The sequence below is a fragment of the Lepisosteus oculatus genome, chromosome 17 (assembly GCF_040954835.1).
Source record: "Lepisosteus oculatus isolate fLepOcu1 chromosome 17, fLepOcu1.hap2, whole genome shotgun sequence".
Taxonomy (NCBI): domain Eukaryota; kingdom Metazoa; phylum Chordata; class Actinopteri; order Semionotiformes; family Lepisosteidae; genus Lepisosteus; species Lepisosteus oculatus.
This window is the reverse complement of record NC_090712.1, coordinates 15,166,863-15,186,138: the sequence shown is the minus strand read 5'-3', so window position 1 is coordinate 15,186,138 and position 19,276 is coordinate 15,166,863. Positions and strand designations below refer to the sequence as shown.

General features: G+C 40.0%; 2 protein-coding genes across 2 annotated transcripts; both read right to left on the bottom strand.

Annotated features, from left to right (window-relative positions):
* Positions 1 to 1,262: 1,262 nt before the first annotated feature.
* On the bottom strand, positions 1,263 to 11,237 carry prph2a (peripherin 2a (retinal degeneration, slow)). The gene is made up of 3 exons (XM_006638801.3): positions 9,192 to 11,237; positions 4,821 to 5,067; positions 1,263 to 2,910 (listed from the first exon to the last, which is right to left on the bottom strand). The coding sequence occupies exons 1-3, from the start codon at positions 9,770 to 9,772 to the stop codon at positions 2,689 to 2,691; spliced, it is 1,050 nt and encodes a 349-aa protein (XP_006638864.1). The 5' UTR covers positions 9,773 to 11,237; the 3' UTR covers positions 1,263 to 2,688.
* A 428-nt stretch (positions 11,238 to 11,665) lies between these two features.
* tbcc (tubulin folding cofactor C) lies at positions 11,666 to 14,206 on the bottom strand. Its single transcript, XM_015363263.2, has one exon. It carries the CDS (start codon positions 14,128 to 14,130, stop codon positions 13,048 to 13,050), a length of 1,083 nt encoding a protein of 360 aa, XP_015218749.2. The 5' UTR covers positions 14,131 to 14,206; the 3' UTR covers positions 11,666 to 13,047.
* Positions 14,207 to 19,276: the final 5,070 nt, after the last annotated feature.

The window sequence follows — 19,276 nt, the reverse complement described above, 5'->3', positions numbered from 1 at the left end:
CAAGACATTTCAAACCAGGAACTTTTAAGGAAGGCCCTAAGCAGAATGTCAGAGGTCCAAAACTTGTCTAGAATAAAACTCCAGTTGCTTAGAAATGTAAGATACCTCAGACTTGGCAAAGGCGAAAGCCAGCACTGGCTGCTGTATAGAATGCACTGGTTGATTTCACTTCATCTGGTCAAATCTGTGTTCAATTATTAAAATAATAGGTGAGTTTAAAGCTCAAATTTGCAGCTTTCTGGCAAAAGGTTCTGGAGATGACAAATGCCGCCACTGGCAGTAGACAAGTCACTAGATATCCTTTGGCTGCATATGAAACTCCACATAACTTTTATTACGATGTAATTTATTCCGTAGATACAAAGAAAAGCATGTATTAAAGATTTTGGTCACACTTTGGTTTAATGAGTTGCAAAATTACAGTTTATAAACGGATAAATTAACTGTTAACACATTTATAATGTATTACTGATGGAACAAGCTACCTTCTACAAAACAAATCCAAGGGCTACACTAGAGGGTTAGAGGTAGGGGTGTAATTTACACTAGTAAATATATTCATGCTTTATTTATGTGTGGACTTTGCAACTCCTAATCCAGTGTTACTAGTTTTTTTTTACATCTCTAATGTTAACAATAAGAAAGACATTTGTTTTAAAAAAAGCACTATAGTGCATGAAGTCTTAAGTACTATATTTTTTTTGCTCAAAAGTTTTTTTGTTAAAATTTTGAAATGATCTACCTGAATGTTGGTATTGAGACTCAGCTTGCAGGGTATGTGCTCAATTAGATTGAGGGCGAACCTGCAGACCTGGACAATCATGTTAGCTGCCAATACCACCTTCACCTCGGCACCGTGCAGCAGTATCAAGATGAAAGGACAGCCTCTTTAGCCTCTTCTGCATTTTCCTTCATGATAAATGCTGGTAGAGATTCAGATGCCCAAAGCCATTTAATGTTTGCAAGTATCACAGCAACACTCTCTTTTCTGGCTATTCTGCAAAGCAGGCTCTCGGAGTAAGACTAATACGTACAGTACAACCGGTGCACAAAGACCTAAAGCAGCAGGTTAACCACTGTTGTCCAGTCTTGTCAAGCACTGTGTACGTGAACTCCATGTGTCCTTTTTAAAAAGATGGGGCATTTTCATTTCAGAAAAAAATATCTGGTTTTATGCAAGATGTCTTTAATATTGTGCCTACTTGTAAGCAGCAGAAACCTAACAGCAAATTTGCTTAGTCAGCTGAGACAGGACAGAGACAGTCTTGGGTAAATCTTTATACACGTTATCAAACAGAGAAGAACCAGCTAACTTACTCTGTAGGAATGGACAAGACAGAAGAGTGTATATAGAAATTTACAATTTACAGGAAAGAGTTAACTTTTCAAAGTACAATGGAAGAAAATACTTACAAAGATAAGTAAAATATATATGTTTAAAATTTAGCAACAACACATTGTGTTTAGTTGGAAATATGATCCTTAATGTCTATGCACATTTATAAAGAAGCAGTGTTAAAACAGACTCCATGAAATTGGTTCTAGAATCGGCTGTAGCTTCCTCTTGTCCGAACTATCAAATTCCAACATTAATTGCACCCAATTCTAAATCTCTTTGACATCTCCCCTTGTAAAGATGCTACAATCCTGGATGATTCATTGGAAAAAAAAACGATCTCTGACCCGACAGCTACAGTTGTGTCAAGGTTGTTGTTTGGCATGTCCTGCTAGCCTCAGCAGAGAAGCCCACCCAATGTATCACCTGGGGACTTTTTGAGTTGGCAAGGACAGAGGTTTGACAGCTGCCTGATTCAAGGTGCTACCATGGCACCTATTTCTCTCATCCTTCTCTTGATGAGCTTTTAGCTTGATGTCCCTTTACCACCGTATAGCTGAATTCACAGTTTAAAGCAACCTGATCAGTGTGGCCTTAGAAAGTCCCTGAAAGGCAACTCTCACTGTCAGAATGATTCTAATATAAGAAAAAGCCTGAAGTGCCCCAAACATTACACACCAGACTTTATCAGTTTGTTTCTTCTAAGGGAAGCTGACTTGATTTCTGTTTTCTCTTCTGTGCAAGGTGCTTTGATAACGGTCAGATTTTTGTGCCTGTGCTTGCGCCCAGACCTAAGGTGAACCATTGAAAAACATACCAAGACTGACTTGAGCTGTGGCTTTAAAGGTTATCGGGCACCAGTGGAGAGGGCAAGTACCGAGCTCCAAGGAAGGGCGATGTGAATCGGGTTAAAGATCCTTTTTTTCAGTAGTACTTGAAATGTCAAACTAGCGTAAAATATATATATATTTTTTTTTTAAATGAGGGTACAATATTATAAGGGTGTAAATAATGGAATGTATTCCTGCTCTCTGGTTGCAAGATTCCTTATTGCAAAGCAAGACATGAGGCATGAACTCGGAGCTCAGCTGGGGTTGATGTGAGGTTATTTTTCATACGTAATTCAGATGGGTGACATTGGAAGACAGAAATTTACCACACCCATTAACTACCTGAAAAAACGTCATGCTTTTTTTAAACATGTAAATGTTTTTTTTTTCTTATTTCACATTCCAGAAGAAGGATTTTGTTCACTTTGACTGTGCAGTTTTGTCATGTAGGTGTTAGCGAGCGTGCTTTGTTTTTCTGTCTCCCGGCTGGGAGTGGTCTCAGTTCCAGTGGGCAGGGCTCTCTCAGCTCACCGTGGCAACGGCCTGTGCCCCTTCTCCTGCCCCGCCCTCTGCGTCTACCTGGTTGGTCTTCCCCAGGGCCTTGATGCTCTCCATGAAGGAGGAGAGGGTCTCCTTCACACTCTTCTCCAGCAGCCAACCTTCACTCTCGCTCTCGGGGTCTTCTGGGTTCGACAGGGACTCCAGGGAGGTGTGCAGATACCGCAACCCTACCATTACCACCATCTGAGAATGTAAGAAGTAGACTTATTGCCTAGGGTATTAGCAAAATACTGCTGTTCATGGTAAGCATCATGATAGCATGATCTGTAATATGCAAACATCAACCAAGATTTCATGGGGTGTTCCAAAATGTTCCAGATTAAGAGGTCAGTTAAGGAAAAATGGACATATTTCTGCTGTATAAGTGAACTGTTTTCCATTGAAATACCAAGCTGATAACTGAAAAAAACCCATCTTGGCCTATCTTAATAATATGTATTAATATTATTCCACTGCTGTAATCCATGGTGCTATGGGTGCTAGGTAGAGGTCTGTAGAGGAATGGAGTGGTGCTGATAACAAGACCTTTATTACACCATGGCTGTCTCAGACTTTTTACTGGGGAAACTTGTTGGCGGGTGCCCTAGATTTTTGGGAAATGTTGTGTTGTTCTATTTCTGATGTGTTCAATTTGCTTAAGAAAAAATTAGATCTTTCTATTGCATGTAACTACAGTGTTCATTCAATGCCATTTACCATGAAATGGACTTGGAATTAACCACAACTCCTGAATATCCTCTGGCATACACATAGGAAAGAAAAGAGGATGGCAGGGTCATACTCTCTCATCTTTATCTGTCACAATCAGGCCCTTATTCCAATCCAAAAGTGTCAAAGCAAAGTTTCACGTGTTCATTGAACATTAAGAGGGTAAGTGGTCATGCAAAACAGCTTTAATTTCTCCTGGTCACCTCATATTCATCAGCATGACCACGTCAGGCAGTTTAACCACAGGGACTGATGAAGGCAGGCAGGATCATCATGATCTTTGATGCCAAGGAGTGTCAGTGGTGCTACAATTAACAGTGGTCCCATTGTGAGCAGAGTCACCTTCTAAGCAGGACCTCACAGCAGGGCAGGCACTGGGCTCTGTCATCCCCATGACACTTTAGAAAAGATTCACAGCATTTAATACTTTCAATTCCAATATGTGGGGAAGGCTGTGTACTCCAATATGAGGCCCAGTAACCTTCTTAACATGTCATACTGATCTTGAGTTGAAACATTTGAAAGGACGAAATCTAAGAATCTGATCCTGTTAAATGTGATGCACTTCAATACATTCTATATAGCATTCTTTAAGATAAGGCACTCATGATCAGAGACTAAGTTGCCCACTGGTTAAAGTACAGGGACATTATCTGGAGGTACAAGCTTAAATTGACATTGACTCAATCTGTATAGCCCTGAGTATGAAATATAACCTTTGAGCTCTATCCCCTGAATGAGCTACAAAAACCCAAAGATAGATCATAGACCTGCAAATGGTGCGGTACTTGATGCCTTAACACTTTGGATAAAATTATCGATTAAGCCACCCCTCTTGTAATATGCTGCTATTTAAAATAAGTGCATGGCTCTGGTACCCACTTGCAGATCAATCACAGTCAAGTGCAATCAAGGGAACTCAGTTCAATTCACTCCGATGCTGTTTGGAATTTTGTGATGTATGTGTTGAATTTATTTCCACAGGCAAGAGTACAAAGAGCTGAAAATATGTGGTCCTATTAATTTTGGGGAAGAAATGACTGCATGAACCAAACCTAAAAAGCATACCATTTAACAACCCAAGACTGCCAATGGGTGTGATTTTCCTAGCGGTTTATAGACTTATTCTGAACGTCACTGGAAACTTGGGCAAGAATGCAAACACTTGTCGTGCAGATAAAAGCAACAGGCAGCAAGGTCTTTTAGTGTCCTTTCCTCTTTAGCCCTTAATTAATGACCAAAGCCCTTAATTGAACCAATTACTGACTTATTTGGTCTTAGCCAATGAACATTTTAAGACAAAATCTGCAGGGCTAAAGCTCTCTAGGACCAAGGGTGCAGAGTCACTGGACAGTGACATGTTGCAGATTTGTTTCCTCTCTCACCTCCAGAAGCCAGACCAGCAGGACCATGCTGCCAATGGAGTTCATCAAGCCACCATAATAGCTGAGCAGGGCATCCCGGCAGCCGCGGGTCCAGATGTTGAGCTCCTCGGTGTGGTGGTCGTAGCTGTAGTGCGCAGAGTTGTTGGTGAGCTGGTGCTGGATGCAGGGCCGCGGGGAGCTGGGGTTGCAGCAGCTGAAGGGCACCCCATCCATCAGGTACTTGCCATCCACATTGCTCAGGATCCGGCTGCTCGTGCAAACAGGGAGACGAGAGCAACCGGTCTGTCACAGCCCACAGTCCACCAATGCAGACACCACGGTTTTTACAGCAGCGTGAGCATAAAAAGCTTGAGCTTTCTTGCAAAAGATGATCTTTTCTATATATTTTTTAGGTTTTATTATGTTTTATATATATATATGAAACTTAAAAATAAGTACTGCTTCCTGCATCCTACCCTGAAATAAGCACTGCGCTCAGTGGGCTTGTCAAATAAAATACACACAAGGTCACTATAAAGCCAAGCAATTCATGTAGTGTAAAAAGCATCTGAAACCTACAGTTTGAGTAGGGAGCTGTGTCAGCAAAGGAACAGCTGCAGGTTCATTCCCTACTGACAGGTAAAGAAAAGAAAGACTATGTCTCAGTTGTGGAAGATGACTCCACAGAGGAAATGTAGTGTTGCTTTTCTTTACCTTTCAGCATGGAATGAACATGCACCTATTTCTTTGCAGCCTACAATGCCAAGGCAGACGAGCACGTGTCAAACATGTAACACAGGATAGGTATTTGCGATGCTGGTATAAGTGTGATATAACTTGTTCATAACATATTTTACTGGGCCTGATAGAAGAAGAGATCATGTTTCAAAATGCACTTAGATATTTAGTGAGCAAGCTGTGCAGTGGTGCTAAACTGGGCAAGAAGACACAGCTCCACCACATACTTCATCCATTCAATGATCTGTAAAACTGTTCAGCTTTATTGTTCTAACAGTGTACTGTATTTGCTTAAGAATCTATGGTGTAGATAATCTATGATATAATTCAGTCCCTTTCATGCTGCTCAGCCACTGGGCTGCTGGTGAGAGAACTTTTTCCCAGAAGTGGTCTGTATCCTGGTAGACCATGTACTGTATGCATTATATACTGTAATTAGTGATAATCTTTAAATACCCTGAAAACTAGGTCAGCTGGTGGATGATGCCTTACACATTTATCTCTCCTACTTATGCTTTTGCATTTGATACAACTGTAGGCTTAATGACATCTTTATGAAGTAAAATATATTTGCAGAAAGGATAGTATATGTCCTGGCTCTGAAAAAGTATTGCCAGTTAAAACATTTTAGAACCTTTATCTCAGAGTAATTCCTGTTCCGAAATCCAAATTACTACAGATTGTGCATTTTGCGGAACATTATATAAGTTATATAATGTATATCTATACATATGAACACTTATACGTTGCCAGAGTAAAACATGTTTATTGGTGGCACTGATTTAGGCATATTTTGTGACTAAGAAGAGAAGGCCATTAACCAGTCTGAATACACTGTACAGGCTTCGCTCACAGAACACTCACACTGTAATGAGCTGTGCTATGTTTAGCACTGATTACCTTCCTATTAGATCAGTTTTCTGCAGGCTGACAAACCACTTTGCTGGTGCTAAAAGTGTGAGAGAAGGTCAGGTTAATGACAGGGTTTGCCCTGATGATGTGTGAGAATCAGTGTGGCATTAAAGCTGGTTTATGAAAATAGCATCATCATCTGGGTTCAAGGTAAACCAGTATGACATTATGACATGTCTGTTTTTCATTACCTGATACCCTGCAGATCAGACTTGAGAAACCCTGTTATCAGTTCCTCTCTAGAACCCAACATAAGCTGGTTCCCCTGTTTTCTTTGTTGAGAAACCTTAAATCTGTCGTACTTTCCACCCTGGTGATCTTCCTCTGTTTACAATCATAAGCAATTCAAAAAACTGCCAAAGAAGAGCCACCTCACTGGTTAATTTTCAATCTCAAATTATGTTTGCAATGGTAAACACTTCAAAACTGCCAAAAGAAGATACCCCTCACTGATTTCAATATGAAATCATGTCTGGAGTAGGACATTGACTAACAATAGGTCCTATTAAAATTGAACTTGATATACTTTCTAGCTTAAAGAAGTGCTTGACTTCTGGTCATGCTACTATGTTCATTTTATTTCTGACAATACCCTTATGAGGATAAATGAAAATATATTTCGGCATTAGGTGGTGTGCCTTTACATTCTGATTAAATTTTATATTAAATATATTTTTTTATTTTTTAAGTGCATGATTGAAAGAACAAGTGATGCACAGTATATTATTATTATTGTTGCATTGTACCTATCAATGTGGTGTTATTATTTAAACAGACGTTTGCAAGTGTGAATGAAAATGTCTTCAATTACACTTACAAATGTACCACTAGTCGTCTTCATCTGGGATTTATTTCTGTTCTAGGCAGCTGCCTGTGGTCATAGAGAAAAATGTTAAGGAGAGATTCAGTGTTGTATTGTCTGATCAAGGCCTGGCCCCTGACTGAGCATATGCTGCCCAAATACTAACACAACCCCTGCTCCTGGCATACATAGCCCACACCAAAGTTCATATAGTACATCTATACATTTGTATAATCTTTTACCTGTTTGCTTAGCACACACTTTGCTTTCACAGTGCTAGCATAGGCTTTTCTATGTATTTTCATGTTAAAAAAGCATCACCTTGATTTCCTTGTGCCTTTTTACTTTATACTCGAATAATACAATGATGGTATTATAATACTATGCTAACAATATAATAATATCATACTTTTAGAATGTATCACCACTTTGAAGGATACCTCACAATTATAACCCATCAATACACATACTCACTGTGGCCACACAGCTCCATGTTGTGTAAGCAATTAACCAATATATCCAAGGACCTTTTTGCATATAAGAAAACATAAGGTTTCCTACTCTTACTCATATAATGTAGTACACAGAAAAATATAGGTCGTAAAGCTTTGATCAGAATTTTTCTATAAAGCTTCTGTTGCATATACAGTAGTCCTTTTCTTATTAAAATGTTGACATATTGCAGATTATTTTTCTTTAGAGTACTAAATGAAGCAAGGATTGTCAAATTACTATTGATATCAACTATAATAAATGCTCATTGAACTGTTTAGCTGAAGCTACATACTGTTTTCCACAAGTAACATCATGTGATAATGTAAAGTATAAACGAAGTATTATGGTTTGTAAATTCCATGTTTGCTATTTAGTTTTCCAAAGCTCATGAAATAACGCATTTAAAAAATGTAATTGCCATGTTGTTTTACCAAAAAGGGTTTTATGTTTCCTAGTCTTCAGTATTACTCATGTTCACTTCAGTAAACTAAAGAACCTTACTTTCAGAAAGATTGTATCAGTCCTTATCCTAGTCATGTTTTATAGTAAAATGCAGACATGCACAATTTTTAATCCAAAAAGACACTTGTGTTTCCCACACTTCTGTTCCTCCGGCCCTGTGAGACAGACCTCTCAATGTATGTTGAGAATTTCTCCAGTGATCATGAGAAGGCACATAGCCAAGGCCATGCCGAGCTACCCAGGTCTGTAAACTCCAGGAATGTCCTCCTGGCACTGTAGCTCCCAGATATCCAATTGCTAATCTGGATCCAGCTTTCCTTTTGACTAATTGGAAATTTGTACTGCTAGTTAATAATACTATGATACACCAATCCTTTATATAATCATCTGTGTAGTTAACAAAATCAACATTAAATCAGTCAATATCTAATTATGTTTAACTATCTGTTGATGGTGCGGGATGTTCAGAAACCCACTGCAGAATGCTGCCTTCAGCATTCTGAGACAAATAAAGATCTCTGTATCAGGTCTTAGTGAGACACCTGCCATAGCTTCTACTGAATAAATTGCAAATCAAGCAATATTAATGGTGTGCTGTCGGGAAATGAGTCATAATGGTTTCAAAACATCATTGGTCTCCTTTTTGTGGTGCAGTAATAAAGTACAAATTAGGAAAGAGTATTGTGTGCAGCTGCTTCTTTATCTGATCTGCTAGATTATGCCTTGCTACATCTCAGATCTGCCCTATCATGAGAACTGCTTCCTGAATTGAAACGCTGAATCGCTTTTTGTCAAGAGAACTTTTGTTCTCCTTTTCTAATATTGTGTCATTACACATGCCTTTTTTCCTGCTGGCTGATCATTTTTCTTTCGCGCACCAAATGTGTTCTTCACAGCCCCCACAGGAATGTTTTATGGCATTTGGAAATAACCCCCGAACAGGGCGGTGAAAGGACAGGTGAAAAAAGACAGACTTCACTCACTCCTTGACCTCCTTGGAGCTGAAGTCCAGGTAGCGGTTGCTGATCCACTGGATCTCGAACCAGTCCTTGTAGTTGTTATTCCCACAGCAGCGGAACTCGATCTGCAACATATCCAGGCTCTTCTTCATGTAGCAGCGACCAGGCGTGTCTGTGTCCTTGTAGTATTTCATCCCATTCTTCAGCCCCTGGGCCAGGGTGCTCTCCAGAGCCAGCCGCATGGTGAAGCACATCATGGCCGTTACAAACAGAACCATGTTGAAGAAGAAGCAAACAGCCAGGGAGAGTTTTAGGAAAGCTTTCCATTTGCTGAACTTGGCCGGGTCCAGGGAGTCATAGCAGATCTTGCCCCCTAAGACGTTCGTAGCAGACACAAGGATCCCCACCACAATAAGGGAGTTGGGGACAAAGTGGCTCTCCGAGTCGTCCATCATTTCACTCCTCTTGCGGAGCTCGACTTTGAAAAACAGTCCCATGCTGAAGACCAGGACTCCGGCCATCACTGAGAACCAGTTCATCAGCCATAGTCCCTGTGCCAATTTCACCCGCTTCCTCTGATCAAACTTCACTTTCATGATAGCCATTCTGATGGATTTGTTTTTTGTTTCAGCAGAAGCTGCTTGTAGTTTTTTTTCTTTTCTTTTAAAGGAAACACTAGGGTCTTGGGTCCGCAGATCTTATTGCTGAAAAGCAAAAGAACCGAAGCAACGATAACAGTGTTCGGGTTTATGAAGAAATTTGTAATCCATTCCAGGAAGGAGCCGACAAGGGCAATACTTTGGTTAGAATCCTCTTCCCCATAGCCATCCTGACCACCCAAATAATAGCAACGCCTGGAGCACAGACAGCTGATAATTTTTGCCCCCCTCCCCCACACGTTGTTATGATGTTTTTACAAAAATTAACATAAACGCCTGGCAAGTGGGCACTACAGGTATTTCTGGTGGTCCTTTTCCAGCAAAAGGAGGAGGATTGCCTAGGACCCAAATGATTAAACCTGAAGTTACAGTACGTCAGCCTAAAACCTCTAAGCAGACTTATCCCATTTGCAGAAATCCCTGGCAGCAGATGAGCCAAGGAAATAATCCAGTGTCTTACTGTTTAATTGGTTTGAAAGCTCACGTGGTCGGCTTGTCCATGTTGTAGGCAAGGGAGCTAGGCTCTCCGAGCTGGCCGGCACGACTTCCGTTTACATGCTGGACGTGAATGTCATACGAAGAGTCTGGGGGATTGAATGCGTGTGGACCTCCATCTCTAACTCGCCAAGAGGGACAGCGAGGAAGGGAGTTTGGAAGCTGGCAAAAGCCTCTGGGGACACAAACAGCTAGAATATGTGAATTGTGCATCCTTTTTTACACCCCCCTCCCAATGACCCAGTTACCCTGGCTGGTGAAGACTAGTAACTAGTTAATGCACTATAATTTGATTTGGAAAACTGTATGTTCATTGCAGGACATTCATTTGTGAGACTTCAATACCACTACTAAGGTTGAAAGCTATAGATTTGCATTACCTGTGGTTTCACAGCATTACAAACTGACAAATTAACTGGAGCCACAGGTTACGTACATTAGACTGTAATATTTCAGTATATATAGTGCAAGAAGTGTGGTTTGTGAACCCCCTTGGATGGTCCATATTTTTATATTTTATACCTAAAGCATAATCAAATCTCTGATTTAACTAGCAACACAAAGACATTGGATATATTTTGATTAACAGAATGATTCAATGGTAAATATCCATGCATGAATAAGTATGATTCTGTAACTGCTAGTACTAGTGACTACCATAACATTTCAATGGGGTTTAGGACCTGACTTGGATAATCTGCTTGCATGCTGCATCACCCATCTTCTGTTCAGCATCAGCCGATGAGTGGATAGCCCGACATTCTCCTTCAACCTGAATTCCCGGTTCCACCAATGATGGTCCTGAGGCACCGAAGTGGGCCCCAAACCCTGATACTCCCACCACCATGCTTGATGATCGGGAAGAGATTCTTCTGTTGGAAAGCTGTGTTTTGTAAAATATTTAGTTTTCTACATATGTTACTTATATAAAATATATTCAGTATATAAAATAGTATTTTACAGGTGATAACCGCATTTAGTTCTTGAATAGTCTGGGTTTTAAATAAATACCATTTAATTATAATAGGCCCAAAATTACCAAGTCATGGTTTGAACCATTTAATCAGATCAAAATCACTTTTCTAGTTTTATTTTGCTTTATCTAACCTTCTGGAGTAGTAAAGGCTCTAAAATCTTTTAGTGGAAGACTGTGGGTATCTATTCCAGGTGGGTCAGTACTGTTGTACCCCTGGGCAAGAGACGTGACTTACATTACATCAGTAAAATGTTAGCCGTACAAATGTGAGGTTCTTTAGATAAAGGCACCAGCCAGTTATACGACATCAATCTGGAATCAAGGCTAAACCGTGTAAAAATAAACTAAGCAACACTCGGAAAGCAGAGTAACAGTAAGTGGTTTTCCTTTAATTTGGAACATTTGTCAGTTACATGGGCTCCGAACGGTGATGAGAAGGTGCATTGCATCACATCACAATTACAAGCAACAAAAGAGACTATTGATCAAACAAGCTCACAAACCATGCCTCTGGTATTTCCTGAAGTATACACCGATAAACAAGCGCCAGTAGATCTGCACTCATCAAGAGCATATTTTTGCCTGACATGGAGGGCACTGTACAATGTGGGTATAGAAGAATGTCTCTGGACCTGCTGATCCAAGATGCTTGAAATTTAATTCATTGTGAGCAGATCACATCAAGCAATCGACATTATGAAAAAATGCAACTTATGGAGATATGGATATTGCTTACAGAGACATTCATCTTGGAGGTGATTTCAAGATGTTTTTTACATGGTGTATGTTTTTCCTTATGAAATATTTTTGTGATATTCTACAGAATAAAATGCTCCCCTACCCTTAAGTGACTCTCTGCATCCAATTCCTTCATGCACATTTTAGGTCGTTGACTTCTCAGATCCATTTCTTTGTTGGATCTTAGTATACATCATTTTACTATGATTATTTTGAAAATAGCATCTGATGTATTATAAAGTTATGAAAGAATTCACAGGAGAAGCAAACTTAAACTATAAATTAATAAATAATATTTTTACATTCCTGCTCTCCATTTTATGGAAGGTTTTATACTTTAAAAAATCACTAATCTTATAGTATGTAAGGTGATAATCAAATAACTCATCTTGCAGTATGCCACAGATCACTTAAAATTACGACTTAACAGGTTTTTCTTCTAATACTGTATTGTAGGTATTCAAAAGACTGAAGTACCCTCACATTTTCTTTCAAGCTGATTTGTAATATTTTGAAAGCCAGTTAATTAATCAAGAGATGTTTTTAACCTATTGTTTCATAATCATAGAAAGTATTAAGGGGACACTAATGTTTAGGCTTAGTAAAGTAACACTGACCTTCTAAAATGTCTCAACCAAAAGAACACTTTTAACAGGGAAGCATGTCTGTAAAAAGCCAAATGTAATGTAGAACATTGATATACTACAGTTCTTTTAAGCTCCTCTAATAAAATAAAGGGTCATATGCTGAACACCTTTTAATGAACACGTGTTGCATTTGATGATAACATTCAACTGTCAACCTTCTTATCGTCTTCAACAGTCCAGATTCAACTCTACTTGTTGATGTACTGTATGTGCCAAAGCCCCGGCTGGATAAGAAATCTCACAAAAGCAAGCAACGCTCAGGACACAAAGATAACAGCCCTTCTGTTAATCTGAAGACACACAAAAATAGGTGCAGTGCAACGATTTGCTCTTCTTAACTTAGTGCTAGCAAGTTACTTCATAATTCAGTCCCATTCGGATTTCCGTTCATGCTCGGGTATAACACCCCAGTTAGGCGAAGGACTCTCAGCGGACAGCCAGTTAAAATCATCTACCTGAGACCAATTGTTTTTAGCCCTGTCAAGGCCGGAGACCTCAAAGTCGGCCTCCATACCCGGGTAACTCCAACTGAATGGGGCAAATCGCACTCCGCTGCAATCCTCAATTATAGCCCGGCTGGTGACGTGAAGGTACACCTGGCAATCCGTGGTGTTATGGGTCCGCAGCTGCTGGCAGGAGAAAGCGAAGGTGCAGCCCGAGCAATGGTCCAGGAATATGGAGCTGGACACAGGCCCGCACAAGATTTCGCAGTCCCTGACGTGCTTGATGTGCAGGGTACTCGGGGAGCCCAACAGCTTGACTTTGCAGTTTGAAAGGTGAGTCAGCAGCACGTCGCTCTGCTGAATCTCATCCACCCCTTTCACGAATACCTGCGAGTCGGCATTTGACAAGCCGCACTGCTGCTCACTAATAACACCGTCCACAGCCATGGGCCCCCTGCTGCCACCGGCGCGACCCTCCGTCCCATCAACAGCAGTGGAGCCCGGCGAGTCTTCCTTCTTAGAATCGGGACTCTCCTTACTTTTGCTTGTCCCCGCGTTGCGCGACCGGAAGGTAAACTTCTTCTTGGGCATCAGTTTGTCTCGCTTCTCGCCTAGGGTACTTTGCAGTTTCTGCAGTGAGGCCTGAGCCTGTCTCAGCTCGTACTGGGTGAGGAACGCCATGCTGTCGTTGAGAAATTTCTGCAGCTGCTGTATCCTGGAAGACACCTCTTCTAAAACGGTAGCTGTCGTGCCTCCATCCCCCTCAGTACAGCCCGACAGCACATCCTCTATTGCTGCCTTCTCCTTGTTGAAGGCGCTAGTGAAGAAGTCGCTTTTCTCCTCTCTGACGGACAGGCTCTCCTTGGCCTCTTTGCGCCTTAATAGCTCCTCCTGCCTTTCCTGATCCCTCTTCAGCAGCCTTTCGGGAACATTGGATTTTCCGCTCGGTTCCTCGTCCTCATTCGCATGACAGGCCCCTTTCTCCGATGCAACGACGGCTTCCATTATAAAATGGACTTTTGTGTTTAAAGGAAGTACTCCACAGCCTTTCTGGTCACTTCCTAACAAACCGTCCTCTGACTGGTCAAATATCGAATTTCCTTTCAAGCGAGCTCTCGTTTCATTGGACCACTTGGCTGGGTTAAAGGTCAGGTGTTATATCGTCTTAAAGACACAGGACACTGGCTTTGGAGGACGCCTTGACAGATCCTCAAGCGTTCGCACGGGAAGTGTGAATTTCGGTTACCATAAACAGCACCACCAGTAGCTTTACTAGCAACTAATGACGGAACTGTTTCCCCGTCTCCTATGATTAATGTGAACAATGCCAATGCTCACAGTAACTGAAAATGTTAAACCTGGATTGGGGCATAAAATATTTCTTCTCCAGCGAGGGACAATGGGCAAATTAATAATAATAATAATAATAATAATAATAATAATAATAATAATAATTGCTTACACTTATATAGCGCTTTTCTGGACACTCCACTCAAAGCGCTTTACAGGTAATGGGGACTCCCCTCAACCACCACGAATGTGCAGCATCCACCTGGATGTTATAAATGTTATAAATGAAAACTTTTACGTTCACACTAGTGGCAATTAAGGATTTTCATGTTGTCGTTTATGGTATGCCACAAAATATGCTTTTTTTGCACAGGTTTAAACTAAAGGAAAGTACCCCCATTATTTTCTATTACTAAGATTTAGTTTAAGAAGCCTTTAAGTGTCTTACAAGTGCTGTTACCACCCTACAGTACTGGTGTATCTGTCAAACAATCCCTTTAGTAAAACGATTTTTATGGCACAAACAAGATAAAAAGAGGACAACTTCAAGGTGATGTGGGATTAATAATTATACTAACTGTACAAAGAAGACCTTCTTGGGCATCAGTTTGTCTCGCTTCTCGCCTTTGCAGAAACTGCAAAGCACCCTCTTTGTACAGTTAGTATAATTATTAATTATTATTAATATTAATTATTAAATGTATTAATAATTATACTAACTGTACAAAGAAGACCTTTTTGTAGCCAGAGTAGCAGCCCTACACACATCCGCCTCATCCTTATTAGTTACTGTATGGCATCTATGTGTTGTTGTTTTCCAGGAGAGGCAAAGCTATTAGAACAGCAAATCCAGGCTAGCCTGCATTCCAGATTTATTCCCAGACAAAACAAAAAGGAAATTAGCCACAGACCAACGTCAGAGGGGAATTAGCAACAGGCAGCCCTTTAAGACAACAAAACAAATCTAATTACAGCAATTGATTTCTCTTTAATGACCTTTACTAATTAAAGACGGCTCAGCTGAAAAACGACAATCAGCACACCACGTGGGTTAGAGGTACCAACAGGAGTCAAATGTTTAAAATCGCACCCTTGTCATTGTTGTTGCATTCAACAAATCATCCGAGTTAAAACTGGAATCTGCATTTCTCTAAGCAAATTCATTAAAATCACAATCACGTGTGTTAGCCAATTCATTTGAGGTAAATGGAAGATAACGTTTCTTTCTCTTTTTAAAGAGTTATTTGGAAAAACACAAGCACTGATGACAGTTTTAAGTTGTTAAGAAAATGTTTTTTTTTTAAAAAAAAGAAACTGCCTACCAAAGATATGCTAGTTAGGTTAATTGGTGTCACTAATTGGTGTCATATCTCTGTGTATGTGTATGCTCCATAATGGACTAGTGTCCTGGTCAAGCTGTAGTCCTGCCTTGTGTCCTGTGCCTCTGAAACGGGCTCCAGGATGCTACAATCCTTCCCAGGAAAAGCAGCTGTTATCTTCCTAACTTTGTATTCGCTCTGTTGCATTAAAACAGGAATGTGAATAATAATAATAATAATAATAATAATAATAATAATAATTGCTTACACTTATATAGCACTTTTCTGGACACTCCACTCAAAGCGCTTTACAGGTAATAGGGATCCTCTCCACCACCAGTGTGCAGCCCCACCTGGATGTTGCAACAGCAGCCATAGTGCGCCAGAACACTCACCACACACCAGCTCTCAGTGGGGAGGAGAGCAGAGTAATGAAGCCAATTCATAAATGGGGATTATTAGGAGGCCATGATTGGTAAGGGCCAATTGGAAATGTGGCCAGGACGCCGGGGTCACACCCCTACTCTTTTCGAGAAAAGCCCTGAGATTTTTAATGACCACAGAGAGTCAGGACCTCGGTTTTACGTCTCATCCGAAGGACAGCGACCTGTTTACAGTACAGTGTCCCCGTCACTATACTGGGGCATTAGGACCCACATGGACCGCAGGGTGAGCACCCCCTGCTGGCCCCACTAACACCTCTTCCATAGTCACCTACCTTCCTAAAGTAAAGTCTTTAAGGTTATGTCTCCATATTTGTTTACGCATTTTACTAGCACAGTTTGTGGACATTACCTAGTTTTTGATTATGAGAATGCAGCTGTAAAATCTTAGCTATAGTTCTAAACAGAGGGTACATGCATCGATCATATATATATGTACTGCGTAAATGAGTCTTTATTTTATGGCTATGCTGTTTCTGACTAGATAAACTGAGATAAAGAAAGACAGACAGCCATTGAACACAAGAACTTGCTGCAGCTTCACTGGTGAGGCTAGCTGAAACCCAACACCTCTGGAATGTTGTGTACACAGTCACTTGGGTGTGCTCTATGGGGCTGGGAAATGGCAGTTACTGGTTACACAGGATCTAGCCAATAGACAGTTATACAGTACAACCTTTGACATTAGAATCTTATAACAGTCAACAGAAAGACAAAGAGATTCTTGAGTGACGTGAAAATTTGTCTATGTAGAAACTGAAAGCACTACAGTAGCTGTCAGTCCTGTTTGATGGCTAGGGTGTGAAAAAATGTCAGAAGAAAAGCACAAAGAAGATGAGCATGTTGCACCATCAAAGTATTAACTATATTTTAAAAATATGAATTTTTAAAGTATTCATTTTAATGTTAATTCCTATGCTTTGAGGTCATTTACCAATGTAAATGGAAAGTAATTATAATTGCTGAATTTCAAAACCAAGAACATTTTTCAATGCTTATTTAAACCACAACAAAACAATGACGCATGTATCTCCACATTGTACTGCCTCCAATTCACAAGACTCCTATACTGAAATTCCTATAGATCTTTAGGGAGTGTAAACAGTGGTAGATGTGATATTGTAAGTTAAAGTATAAAAAGTTATGTGCAATCATATGGATCTTCAAACACATTTTGTGTTTCAGTGTAAGAGCAGTCAAAATGCTTGTGTGAAGTTCCCTGAAACATCTTAAAGTAGACTTTTAGGCTGGGCTGGTGTTATAATTAAATTAACTGCAAAGAGCCACTGTGATGTGTAGTAAGTGAGAGCAATAAGTATGTTAATTAGAAAATCAATTCTCAAACCTGTCGAGATTTTATAGCTTGTAAATGTCATACTAAAAATAGTACTTTAGAATATATTTAACAATACTTTTGCCAAGTATTTTAATTAAGAAAATTGTAATGTCAAATAATTTAACTGTGAAAACACAGAACTATATAGTACTGTCTATGCCACTGTGCAGGTGATGTATTAAGACTGAACTTCCTGTGTGTATTTTTTTTAAATTTCCTTCAGTTTAATTTTACGTCTGAAGTGGTGCTCGGTTTAGTTTGATGTGTACATCACAGCCTGTAGGCTTTTTGCTAGTCTTCATCTGATATTCTGCAATGCAATGCAAAACCACAGCTGTTTCAGGGCTAAACATATAGTATTGTACAGCTTTAAATAAAAAAAAGTTTTAATAATATTTACCATCAGTTGTTCCTTGCTGTAAAGTACTGTAGTCATATATGAATACATCTTTTTCCTGCAAACCAGGACCAAAGTTTCCTTTTCTTCATATTACAAGGTTAGAAAGAGAAAAATGAATTTTGGGGGACAGACTATTGTCTCCTCTGGATTTAGAGAAGGTCTGTGCTGACCTGAAACAGTTGCAAAAATGTTTCCTGAGCATGGCTAGTTCTGTTCTGCGGGCGGTAGAGACAGAAACCCTTTCAGGACAGACTTGTGTGAAGCAGGCAACTCCAATACTGTTAGCTCTGCATCAGATCCAAACTGACCGCATCATTTGAAGTTTCAGAGTCATAACTAAGAAAAGTGACTTGACACCTCTTTTTCTACAGCCCTTATGTCCCCGATTTCCTGTACCCATTAACAGTCCTACTCCTGTACAATTAAACAAAATCCAGTAAAGATAGCAGAGACTGCGCAGTCCTGTCTGAATTTCTGCCATGTGTAAATTCCTACAGCTTTGACTTCCAATTGTTCCGTTCCTCAGGTTTTTCTGATTATGAGAATTAGGAACTACAGGGAAAATGCAGAGGGATGATGAAACTTCACAGCAGCTTGCATGCAGAGCTCGTATGATAAATGCTAAAGAGAAATCACCTCAATAGCATTTAAGCTCAACTAGTGGATGTGCATAGAGCGCTTATTAAATGTGCACATGCATGTAAAAAATCATACTTTTATGAATATCAGTATGAACAGTGGAAAGCCAGTTACAGGTGGAGGTAGACCCACTGCTCAAGGTAGCATCTTAAGGCTGATTGCAATCAGACTGCTTCTATGGAATTGTAACAAGTGGATTCAAGTCACAAAATATGATTTTTCTGTCTGCTCTCCCTTTAATACTGTAACACTAACGCAAATGTAGTTAAACATGAGATGCCACCCTTACTTGTATTGTCTAAGACATTCGACCTTTGCCTTTCAATGAACTTTGCTTCCTAAAGGCTAGAGCAATCTTACTTCACTCGTGAACAACTGACATCGTGTTGTTTATATCCTTTTTATCCAGAATAAACAGGATAGGAGTTGTAAGCTTATACATCTTTGCAAATGTGTATTTACAATATATAGAAAAGTACCTAAAGACTACCAGACCACACTGCAAATTATGTATAGTTATAGGGCATCAACACGTTTACAAATATAACTATTTACATTTTCTCTATCCCAAACAGCACATTATACTTTTTTCGTTCCTGTGTATTCCAACGATCCCAGAAAAAGGTCTTCACGTCTCCACAAAAACTTACACGAGCCCGATTTAGATTCACGGTATGAATTTTAAATAAACACGTCACATAAGCGTTTCACAAACCAAAAACCC

What these genes read in the sequence shown, in the direction of transcription:
- prph2a (XM_006638801.3), bottom strand. Translation starts at nt 9,772, where the DNA reads ATGGCTATCATGAAAGTGAAGTTTGATCAGAGGAAGCGGGTGAAATTG. An exon ending in AGCTCCAAGGAGGTCAAGGA is followed by an intron (nt 5,068 to 9,191) that starts GTGAGTGAAGTC and finishes TTGCACGAGCAG; the next exon opens with CCGGATCCTGAGCAATGTGG. An exon ending in TGCTGGTCTGGCTTCTGGAG is followed by an intron (nt 2,911 to 4,820) that starts GTGAGAGAGGAA and finishes TTACATTCTCAG; the next exon opens with ATGGTGGTAATGGTAGGGTT.
- tbcc (XM_015363263.2), bottom strand. Translation starts at nt 14,130, where the DNA reads ATGGAAGCCGTCGTTGCATCGGAGAAAGGGGCCTGTCATGCGAATGAG.